This window comes from Nematolebias whitei, chromosome 6 (assembly GCF_014905685.2).
Source record: "Nematolebias whitei isolate Nwh7 chromosome 6, NemWhi1, whole genome shotgun sequence".
Taxonomy (NCBI): Eukaryota; Metazoa; Chordata; class Actinopteri; order Cyprinodontiformes; family Rivulidae; genus Nematolebias; species Nematolebias whitei.
Window position 1 is genome coordinate 11,922,854 of NC_056503.1, and position 11,659 is coordinate 11,934,512.

The 11,659-nt window shown below is 39.2% G+C and overlaps 1 protein-coding gene across 1 annotated transcript in view; it reads left to right on the forward strand.

Annotated features, from left to right (window-relative positions):
• The window catches only part of LOC119410514 (arf-GAP with Rho-GAP domain, ANK repeat and PH domain-containing protein 1), a gene marked incomplete in the record, with an annotated part of 99,223 nt that extends 87,948 nt beyond the window's left edge, over nucleotides 1-11,275 (forward strand). Inside the window, 9 exon segments of the mRNA XM_037677395.1 lie at nucleotides 407-524; nucleotides 1,375-1,488; nucleotides 1,575-1,720; nucleotides 1,810-1,892; nucleotides 2,348-2,407; nucleotides 5,859-5,922; nucleotides 6,208-6,366; nucleotides 8,322-8,361; nucleotides 10,543-11,275. Coding sequence (XP_037533323.1) covers nucleotides 407-524; nucleotides 1,375-1,488; nucleotides 1,575-1,720; nucleotides 1,810-1,892; nucleotides 2,348-2,407; nucleotides 5,859-5,922; nucleotides 6,208-6,366; nucleotides 8,322-8,342 — 765 coding nt within the window.
• Between the last annotated feature and the right edge of the window lie 384 nt (nucleotides 11,276-11,659).

Here is an 11,659-nt window from a genome sequence, read left to right on the forward strand (position 1 = left end):
CTGTTTTACAAGAAGAATGGGCAGAACTTCAGTGTCTCCATGTTCAAAACTGATAGAGACAAACCCCAAGAGACTGTAGCTGGAACTGCAGCAAAAGGCGGCGCTACAAAGTATTAACACAAGGGGGCCCAATAATATTGCACACCCCACTTTTCAGTTTTTTATTTGTTAAAAAAGTTTGACACGTCCAATAAATTTCATTCCACTTCACGATTGTGTCCCACTTGTTGTTGATTCTTCACAAAAAATTAAAATGTTATATCTTTATGTTTGAAGTCTGAAATGTGGCAAAAGGTTGAAAAGTTCAAGGGGGCCGAATACTTTCACAAGGCACTGTAAACTCCTGCAGTCACCTCTACTCTGTGATAATTGATCAACTCTGGTTCCTGTTTTGTTTTCCCCTCAGGTGCCTGGTTCCATGACCGCAGCAGAGCTGACATGTGAGGTTTTGGACCGACGTAACATTCTAGTTAGAGAAAAAGATTACTGGACCTGCTGGGAGGTCTGTGATAAAGAAGATATGGGTGAGACACATGGAAAAAATTAAAAGAGAGAAGGAGATGACTTTATATTCTGCTATTGCTCTTCACAAGTGTATGTCATTGATGGTTCAATTGTAATGTGATGTGCCCCAGGGATCTGTCCTCAGCCCGCTTCTATTTTCTTCTGTCTTCTATTGATTTGATAATTGATCATGTAATATCACTCAGGTTTCTAGAAATCTTAGCTATGAATTATTCTAAGTTTAATTTCAATGCTCAAGTTAAACATACTCACTCTTGATTTTTTTTTTCTGCCTAAGAAAGATTACTAAAATGTGCATTAAAAGAGCTCCTATTCACAATAAAAGGTATCCAGTCAGTTTTTGGAAACCATCTGAAATCTCTGCCTGTGTGACTTTAGATTATGAGGCTTTGGTTTGGAAAGCACCACTAAATTTAAGCTGTCAAAATAACAGTGACTAATGAAAATAAACAAAAGAAATAGACCAACCTGTGAGGTTTTCTGTATATAACTCGAATCACTAATAACAAAGCATATGCTCTTATGACAGCACATTTCAATCAGTAGATTTGTTTCTGTTTTCTTTGGCTTTTGTTTTGTGTTCGGTATGTGCACCGCCTGTATTTTGGCAGGAAACTTTTTCGATGCCAGTAAAACCCAACTGATATGTCAGATTTCCTGTTACCTGTCGGAAGACCAGTTTTCAAACCTTATCCTTCCTTGGCTCATGCTGTCATAATGTCCAAATTTTTTATCCATCCATTCTTATTTTTTCCTCACTTATTCCTTTTCTGGTCATGCCAAGGAGTAGTTTAGTTTCAGTTTACGTTTAGTTACATCATCCTTTTTTGTTATTGTGTATTTTCTCAGAACGTCTCCTGCACTATCAGGAGCGAGTCTTGCCCATCCTTCACTCTATTGGAGCTGATTCCCGTCTGCTAATCAAGAAACATCCTGATATAGAGGCTATGAAGGCCTTCCTGGGTAAAACATAAATATCTTTCTTGCTAAACCATTGCACTGCCCTTCATATTTCTGTACACTTGTGAATATTTAATTCTACCTCTCAGCCAATAAAATGGATGTATCCAAACATGGAATAATGAAGTTCAGAGAAGAACGAAGCATCTTGGGATTGGGGCTGCCGTCTGGAAATTTCCACGAACGATTCTTCATTCTCAACGTCACCTCGCTCAGAATGTACAAGGATGTCAGAGTAAGAGTTTTACACGCAGGCGAAGTCTTTATTGTTCTTAGTTGTTACTTTATTTCACAAGTTTGAGGGTATTTGTTTTTTTCTGTCAGAGTAACCGTCCAGAACGAGAATGGCCGGTGAAAAGCTTGAAGGTTTACTTAGGAATCAAGAAGAGACTCCGTCCTCCCACACTGTGAGTAAATGTGATCATTACCGTAAATAAAAAATAACAAAACTGATTATTTAAAGGTGCCTTAATATGGGTATACCGCTTGTAGACTTGAGGACATTTTCAATTATTAAAGTATTTTTCTTATGCAAATGATACATTTTTTTCTTCTTTAATTTTTCAGATACAAACGAATTACAAATTATTTATTATAAAATATATAAATGATACACTTAAATATATATATAGTATAAATTGTATATAGCTACCAGTACTTATTTGCCCAAACCTAAGCACTTTGGTAACAGTTTCTTTTTTAAATGTGCTCTGTAAATAAATTTGACTCGACTAAAATAGTTCCTGGGTCTCATAAGTATGGTCAGTGACCACTAGGGGACAGACTAAGACCAAAAATCACATGACTGATTTTCAAACGAATTGGTAATTTTGTTTGTTTATTTTTTATCTTTTGTATCTAGTTGGGGCCTGACGGTAATGTATGAGAGCAAGAAACAAGAGAAACCAGAGAAGCAGCAGTGGTGAGTAGCTTGTATCTAAAATGAATGATCTGAAATGTACACTTTATTAAGCTGCAGTTCATCCTTTTTAGGATTTAAGTATTTTTGGATAGCTTAATGTTATGGAATTTTTGGTCAGAGGTTATGGATGTTTTTATTACTGTGGCAGAGAACACTCTTCCTCTCTGCCCTGAGAACAAGGAGCTCAGTTGTTTCCCAAAACACTCTCTTATCTCAAACTAAAGGATGTCTCTTTGATGCCCATGAACCATATGTTTGTACAAACAAAGCATGGCGTGTGAGGCTACAGCTGGCTTCAAGGACACCCCCTGAACTATGATGAACTCAGCTGAGCTGAGAGGGATATAAAAGCGAGCAGATAATGAGGCTCATTTCTCTGACTGGTCGTCCTGTGTATACATTTATGTATATTTATGTACTTAACTTGTCCTTAAATCTGACCTTGCAAGTAAAATGCCAGATACAAATCTTCAGCTGTTGTAAGTTGTGGTTCATTTGAGTAAACGTCAGAGAACGAGAGATTTTCTCCAACGTGTAACCACTGTCATACCTTGCGTTTTGACTTTGTTGTTGTTTTTATATAAACAGGTTTAGCTTTGTTTCTAATATCTTCATAAAGTGCAAACTGAAGCATGAGAAAACAACAGAACGTAAACTTTTTTACGGTCATGTTTCTATTTCACATTACAACTAGGACTGATCTGAAACTTTTGATTTTTTTTTTTTTACAATGACTTTGGTTCAGTACTACTTCTACTACCTCCTACTCATAAAAACAAGTAAGTTTTAAACATATTTTAGTACTAAAAATTGGATTTTTATTCTTGTTTTATTCCTACAGTGGCACTACGCACCACGTACACAGTGTAGCCGGCTTCAGTTCAGACTTGCACAGTTGTTCTGACATGTTTGCAGGCAGTGGCGTTTGCTCCTTAGTGGTGGCGTAATTATATTTATGATATGCATGCAAATATAATAAACATCAGAGGAAGCTGCAGGCTTTTCTTTAGGCGGGGTAAACAGGTCAGATCTCTGCATGAGAGAGTTTGAAGAGGGAGGCGTATGAAAGGTCGGCTCCACCTAGAGGGAAAACACATGAGTGCACCTGTAACTGGCTTTATTCTATTCTGGGTCTGTGTCTCTCTGTGTGCGTCTGTTTTTTGTTGGGGATGTGCTTGTGGAGTACCAAAGCTGATGTTATGCACATCTCGGTGCACTGCAAAGACGATGTAATACAATACCCACCCTCACTGTGATGCAGGCCAGAAGGTGCAAAAAGATTTACACAAAAAACAATGGAACTGATTGTGTTTGTATGTATATCAAAGTGTTTAGCTGTAAGTATACTCTGGTTTTACACTCTTTGTGACTTGTGATAAAAATTGTGCCTTAAATAATTTATATATATTTTTTTATTCATTCTGTGTGTCTGGTTATAATTTTATCATAAGCTCACACATATGACAGAGTAACTATATGCTGTAACTACTGCCAGCAGTAAACATGCTACATCTTTTCATCAGCAGGGAGAAAAGAAGCAGCTGATTTGTTTTTTGTTTGAAAAATAAGTGTAGAGGAAAAGAAAAGGTGAATAATCTTGTTCCCTGTTCGTGTACCTGGTACTGCTAGAGCCCAACAGAGCTGAATGTTCAGTTTTTACTTATAATAGTACACATGTAATCTTCCCAGATGTAAGGAGAGCCCTGTCCTTGTCACGCTGTGGGCCAAATAATCATTTTGTTCTGCCTTATTGTTCCATTTTTGTTTCATTTAGAAACTCAACTTAGAACAAGCAAGAGAGAGAGAGAGAGGGAAGGTATAAGGAGTTAAAAGAAATGTGAGGATAATCAGAGGTTAGAAAGTTTTGATTTGAGTACATGCTGCTGAAAAACTAGTTAAAGCAGAGTTTAGAAGCAGCTGCTGAGCCGATTTAACATTTCCACTGGATCTTAATATTGCTACTTTTTTCTTCTTTTATTGACTTTGTCGCCTTAAGTTTATGCATCTTTAAATTTCTCTTTTTGTTGTGGTATTTTCTCATAAAAATTCTTGCAGTAGTTTCGCTCCAGCTTCAGTTCAATTCAGTTTATTTATATAGCGCCAAATCGCAACAAAGTTGTCTCAGGGCACTTTACAGGAACATTCACATACATAAAAGCCAATTAGTAACGTTCTCTAAGGAATTCAGCAGACAAGTTGAATCTTGGCTTCGTTGCAGTCTCCCACCATGAGCAAACACAGTGGCAACAGTGGAAAGGAAAAACTCCCGTTTAAAAGTTAGTAGAAGAGATCATATCTCTCCAGTTTTATCTTCTCTCCATCGGCTCCCTGTCAAATCCAGAACAGAATTCAAAATCTTACTTCTAACCTACAAAGCTCTCAACAACCTAGCTCCATCTTATATTACAGATCTTATTGTTCCATATTTTCCTAACAAAGCACTTCACTCTCAGGCTGCAGGTTTACTCGTGGTTCCTAGAGTTTCCAAAAGCAGAATGGGAGGAAAATCTTTATCAGGCTCCTCTCTTGTGGAACCAACTTCCAGTTTCTGTCTGTGAAGCTGACACATTGTCCAGTTTTAAGACTGGGATTAAGACTTTCCTTTTTGATAAATCCTCCAGTTAAGACTCTGGCATCAGCATTTTGGATTAACTGAAGACGTTTTAAAGACGTATTTGGACACCCAGATAATAAACCATCACAGCTTTTTAACATACTAACTTATTTTCAGAATATCATAGAACTTTAAATCGAAGGCATTTTGGAGAGTAACAATGGAGCAGTTTTTATTAATTTGTGGTTCAAAATTGTTGTAGCTGGCCGGCATTTTAATGTACGTAAAAGAAAAACAGAAAGTCAACAGTGTCATTTCAGATGTGAGACTTTGAATCCTGGCTAGCACTAATGAGCTTTGTTGGGCATGATGGTGCAAACTGTTCACAGGGAAGTGAAAGGTGTGTGAGTGTGTGTGTGGCTTCTTACAACTGTGGTATACACTTAACCCTGCATACTGTTTGAGTTGTCGAGTCTCAGAGGAGAGCGCCTGAGTAATTGCTGTAGTTGAAACCTGTGCTAGGAACAGTAATAAGTGTATAAATGAAGCCTGCTTATTCAGCATCACAGCTTGGTTGATGACTCAGAGGGCTTTATGGGATGGAGACCCAAGTGGCATAAAATGTGCTCACAATAAATCATTAGAGACATAATCACTTCATGGGCACCAGCACATAGAGCTGAAAGTACTGATCAGTGTTTTCTTTCCAATTTACCATCACGCTCCCTGCACTATAGGAGAGAGCATGTCTGTTTCCCTTATATCTCTGATGACCTCTATCTTCTTGTTCTGTTTCTCAAACTGTTCTCCATCTCAAAAAGCTTATCAGCTTCACGCCCCATCTCCTAATGCTGCTGCACAACGTGGCTCACGTTATCACTATCCGTTTGTTTGCAGGTATGTCTGCTGTGAAAATCAGTCTGAAATGAGGGAGTGGTACGCCACACTTCTTAGTATTCAGGTGCGTGTTTTCTCTCTCTCACAAACACCTCACAGACATGCTTGAAAAATATCTGCAACAATTTGAAATTCATGGATCTGGTGCAGCAGCTAGTAGTCTATAGTCCAAACCAAAGTATAGCATTGCTGATTGTGATCACTGCTGAATGGCGTGTCCCTCAGCTGGACGGTTTAGCTCACAGGACACATGATTTTCTCTTTGTGGTATCAAGCTGTTTCAGCATCATGAAGTCTCTTATTTATCCCTCTCATGTCTTCATTTCTCCTTGCCTGTTCCGTGTTTCAGTATGACGGTGACCTGTGGCCTCAGGAAGGACTCCCGCAGACCCGGGTGGGCCGCACTCTTCCAGATACGCGCCAACGTAATGTGGTACTGATACCGCTGCGTGGCAGTGAGAATGAGATGCGGAACAGCGTAGCGGCTTTCAGCCAAGACCCGCTTGCTGTGAGTCAATCTGCCAATCAACGGGGGACTAATCTGGGGACAAACTAGGCAGCTCAATCTGGAGCTGTTTGCTAATCAGAGACATTCATGCTGAACTGGTGGTCCACAACCTCCACGCTGATCCTTATCAAAACGCATACCTATATGTACTGTAGTAGTTGTGTTATGCATCATTGAAAGGTCTGATAGCTTGAAAAAATAATCTTAGATGAGCATTTTTTTCTTTGATTTGTGTTAAAATAATGGAAAGAGTTGTGGGTTACACCTGTGCAAGATGAATACTCTGTTTTGTGATTTAACTGTGATTTCAATCATCATGACAAAATCTAGGTTCTTTAAACTGTGGGGTTTGAACAGAGGCGATGAGCCTTTCTTTGTGGAGTGCATATACAGTAGTCCCTCAATACTTTGTGGTTCGACTTTCCAAGACTTACACTTTTGCGGGTTTTCAACGTAAGATTGTGCACAACTCAAGATTGGTTTATTGATGGAAGGCGACCAACCAGAGCATTATGCTGAGGGGCAGATTGGGCATCGGGAGCACTGGGACATTTCCCAGTGGCCTGGCCCGCTCAGTGATCGCCAAGGGGTCCCCTCCTTTCTCTTTTTGAGGCTGTTTGTCACAGCAGAGCAGAGACACACAACAGGCGGGCACGTGACGTGTTGTGTGTCTCTGCTCTGCTATAACAGACAGCCTCAGAAAGAGAAAGGAGAGGGTGGGGTCTGTCTTTCCCCATCGCTGCTGTGGGAGCTTCAGTGAGATGGATACCTGAGTGAGCAGCATGGATTGTTTGTTTAAAATCATCAAGTGCGACCTGAACCAAACCTTTTGTCCCCCTCGGCAATTACTGAGCGGGCCAGGCCACCGAGAAATGTCCCGGTGCTCATGAATGACCAGTCCGTCCCCAGGCACTGATTGGCTCAGTAACCGTAGCAACAGTCTGTCTGCTTTCTTTCGCTGTGCTCTTTTAGAGAGTTTAGAACATTGCAAGAGTGTGGGGAGAGTTTATAAAGCCTTAAATTAAACATAAATACTAAAATAAATGTAACATCCCTACTTTGCAAATTTTCACCTATCGTGGGGGCGTCTGGAACGTAACCCCCACGATAAGTGAGGGACTACTGTATGTGTCTTTCATTAGCCTGGCCCTGAAAAGGTTTAAAGAATCCAGAAAATGTGGGGAGGGGGAGAGGGAGACGGCAGCATCTTCATTTCGCAGGCCAAGAAAATAAAACTACAAAAGGAGCAATCCTTGTACAGATCTGCCAAAGCTCAAAGAAACAAAAAGAGTTGCTCCTTTTGATGTGAATTCATGCCCGCAGGCAAACTTTGGTTAACTCTATTCCACAGCACTGATGCTGCATGTGCTCGCAGAGTTTTCAACTTGAATGTATTTGAAAAACACCACCGCCGTAGGTCTGTTCGGCTCAATCTCAAGCACACTGACATTGAATCAGACCTGTTCAGCAGCATCAGTATCACCTCCCCTCCATCTGTTCTCTCGCAGAAAATTTAGTGCAGCCATCCACATCTGTCTGCTCTGTGTTCAGACTCTGAAACACAAATGTCCACAATCTGAGGGTGCTGCTGTCTCCTCCTGCTGTTCCAGCTTGCACACACTGCTCATTAGTTTGCTGCAGACAGTAGAGGCCCATACATCGGCCTGCTGGAACTTCTACAGCTTGTTGGTCTTTACCTGGCTTCTTCTGTTGATTCAGCTTTGCTACATGAACTGAATGGATGGATTCTTTTTGTGAGAAGTGTAAGAAAAGCTGGTGTTGTGTGGCTGACACACTCAAACCTTTACTAACGCATACACCTGCCATTTTCATACTCATCTGTACTTGGTCCAGTCAATCTCTTGCCCCCATCCTAAATATACAGTACCACCAGGTTTAATTAGAAAATCTGCTCTTCTGTTTCTTTGTCAAAAGCTGTATATTGTTTGTTTCAGCTCTATAGAGATGTGCGATAATGCTTACAGCAACAACGAGGTAAGAAACTCACACTCGTATTAAAAACTATAAATTCAAGTGAGACTATTTTTTATTTATTTTTATGTACATCAACTGTGTTTTAAATTATCTTTACGAACATCATCAAGTTCACTGCTCAGTGCAAGTCCCTGGGGCGAGACAGTAGTGTATGAGAGCAAGTGATTGTTTGAAAGTAAAGACTGACTGGTGACGAACAAACTGAAGTCAAATGAAAGCACTGACTGAAAACTTGAAGCCCAAAGCAAATTAGTACAAATCATCAGTTTAGTTTATTTGTCAATTCATAGCAAATGTTATTTCAGGGCACTGTACAAAACTAAAGGTCTAATTCAAATAAACATATGCAGTTCAGTTCACATAATTTCATTCCAATACAGTTCATGAACACCTCGGTCCAATATATATATTATATTATCACTTTTAAAAAATCTGATCCAGTAAACTGTAAAATGCCGTTAACTTAAAGTCTTACCTGAGTTTGTCTAAGAAAGCCATCAGATTAAATAAAATATTCACTTTGAGTCAGTCTCCCATCCTGATAAATCCTTTATTTTGTTTAATAAATACAAATTGAGTCAAAATGAAAATTAAAATTATTTGCCCATGAATGACTTCCTAGATTCAAGATCTTAACCCATTGTAGGTAGCTCTTGGAACAAATTAAATTAAATCTGTCTGTATTTCCAAGCCTATTAACAGATTCAGTACATGTTGGTTTTATACGAGACCAAACCAGAGTATTTACTGTAACTTCTGGACTACAAGCCACTACTTTTTTCACACACTTTGAACTCCATGGCTTATACATTGCAGCAGCTAATTTATGGAAATAATATTTTTTTGGATGGGCTAACGAGTTTCATGACACCAAAACATTTAGCCTCGTCACATCGGGTGCTCTCATAGCTGCTCAATACATGTCTCTCTTGGGGGGTGGGTCCTCGTGACTCAATGAGACTACCTGTATGAATAAAAGTTAAAAAAAATCTGGCCATTGAAATTACCGAACAGGTGACAGTGGGTGACAAGTTTCATTGGTCCACTGGGGTGGGGGGACAAAGCCCCCCCCCCCCAACTCCCGTTCTCCTCCCCTCCCCGTTGTGGCCCCCAGTGAGGGGGGGGAAACATGATGAAGAGGACAGCACAAGTTCATGGGCGCAGTGCGCAGCGTATATATTTGTGGTGCGTAGGAGAAATATGAAGATGGCGATCACTGACTTCCTGGTACGCTGCTGTATATATATATTTTTTTTTAACAGCCCTGTTATAGGTACTGTTAAAAAAAAAAAAAAAAAAAGCATTTACTGTATGTATTTATGTATGTTACTGGTAGATATGTTATTAAAAGTTAAAAAAATGTTTTTGTGTAAATATCTCATGTTACAACATGGACACCTGCAGCTTATGTACAAGTGTGGCCTATATATGTACAACATTTTTTCTTTTTAAATTTATTGAGCGTGGCTTATAGGTGTTCTCTATAGTCTGTAAATTATGGTAAATGATTAGGTTTAATTCACGAGAATTTTAACTTGGGCATAAACTTTGAAAATATGTAACTAAAAGCAATGTAATTGAAGCATTATGTAGGTCTTACAACTTTTGTATGTTTTATCAAATTATTTTCCAAAAAGAGTTTGTCATAAATAATTTAGCACTGATATTATATTATAATTTCTGTCCAGCTGCTTAAATCAGGTTTTAATGCTAATAATAAAAGTTAAAATATCAAAGGATGTTAATAAACCTTATTCCATTAGTTGTTGTTTTTTCCACATTAAATGTTGTTTACATCCTGTCATTTATTCTCATTTAAGCTGTCCTCAATTGGGCTTAAAAACACTCCAAATAATTTTCATAAAAGGTGAAACATGTTTATTTATCTTATCTTTGATGTAGATAAGCGTTAAAGCTCCACCTGTCAGTGAAAACTGATCTGCAGGTTTATCTCTCAGCTCCGTCTGTGTTTATCTACTGACCACAGCTCATCGAGTGAGCAGCTTCGTATCTGGTTACCATGGCTGCGAGGCGTTCGTGGTCTGGATGAGAGATTTAAGCTTGACCCGCAGGAGAATAAAAACTACAGTGAAAATGATTTGGCTTCTTGTTAGCTTGGATTGATGTTTGTGATGGATAAAGAGTTCACTCTCTAACACGGTGGATGTTTGTCGTTGAAAGGTTGGATGGAGGGGCCCCTGAATATTCCATTAACTTCATCTGTGCAGACCAGAGTGACGGACGCTCAGAAAAACACAGACTCCTTTTCTTACAGTGGAATGTGACTTTCCACCTTAAAGGATCCACAAATAAATCAACTGGATCAGATGAAAACCTACACTGCTTTCTGGGTCACTATGCACTGATGGATGGTGGTTGGACGGATGGATGGATGCAGCGGGAAGCTTTAGCATTAAAAACAAAAAGAGACGGTGATCACCGAAGAGCTCCCAACTGTTTCCGACTTGTTGTGAAGCAGCTTTTTTCCCACTGGGATCCAAAACAGAAAAGACACTGCAGGAAACTGATTTCTCTGGTGTATTTGTATAAAAAACGTCTTAAGTTAGTTATTTGTAGCTCCAACACCGAGTGCCTGAACTTGTAATAATTTAATAAAGGCATTTGTAGCTGAATATGTGTTTAACCACTTTACTGAATCATTGCTATAAGAGTGCAGCTCAGAAATCAACATTTATGAAGGAAGGGAGACTGATCTGGCTTCATCTGGACTGGGACTGAAACAAAATGTCAATATCTGCTGAAAATCTGTGCAAAACCTTCTTCTGAGTTTCAGAGTACCAGATTTGTGCTCGTGTTGACTTCAATGATGAAGCAGCGAGTTATTCTGTGTGAGAGAGTGGTTTCAGAGGCACAAAGAAGTCGGTCTGAAAAGTTGCAGCTTTGAGTAAAACGTTGTTTTTAGCCGAATTCATGTTGAATCATACGAAAATAAAAGAATGATGTGATTTATTGTTAATTATTTTTGAAATAGTTCAACTCCTTGTACACTTATTTAAAATAAAAGTTCTGTTTCTTGTTGTCTTTAGTAATCAATAGTCTGCCTCGTCACTTCTTTCTCTCTGCCCCCCCAGCTGCAGCTCAACAGTTCAGTTTAGTTGCTTTCTTCTTTGCACAATGTGGGATCTATACAGCAATGCTTCAGACAATGAGTCTGAATAAAAATGCTCTAAATTGTTTTACTCACTCGGGTCCAGACTATTTTTAAAGCAACAATCTGTCAGCAGCAACATCACACTCCACCCCCTCTCTTGTTGTGTGCCTTTTGTAGATTTTATTT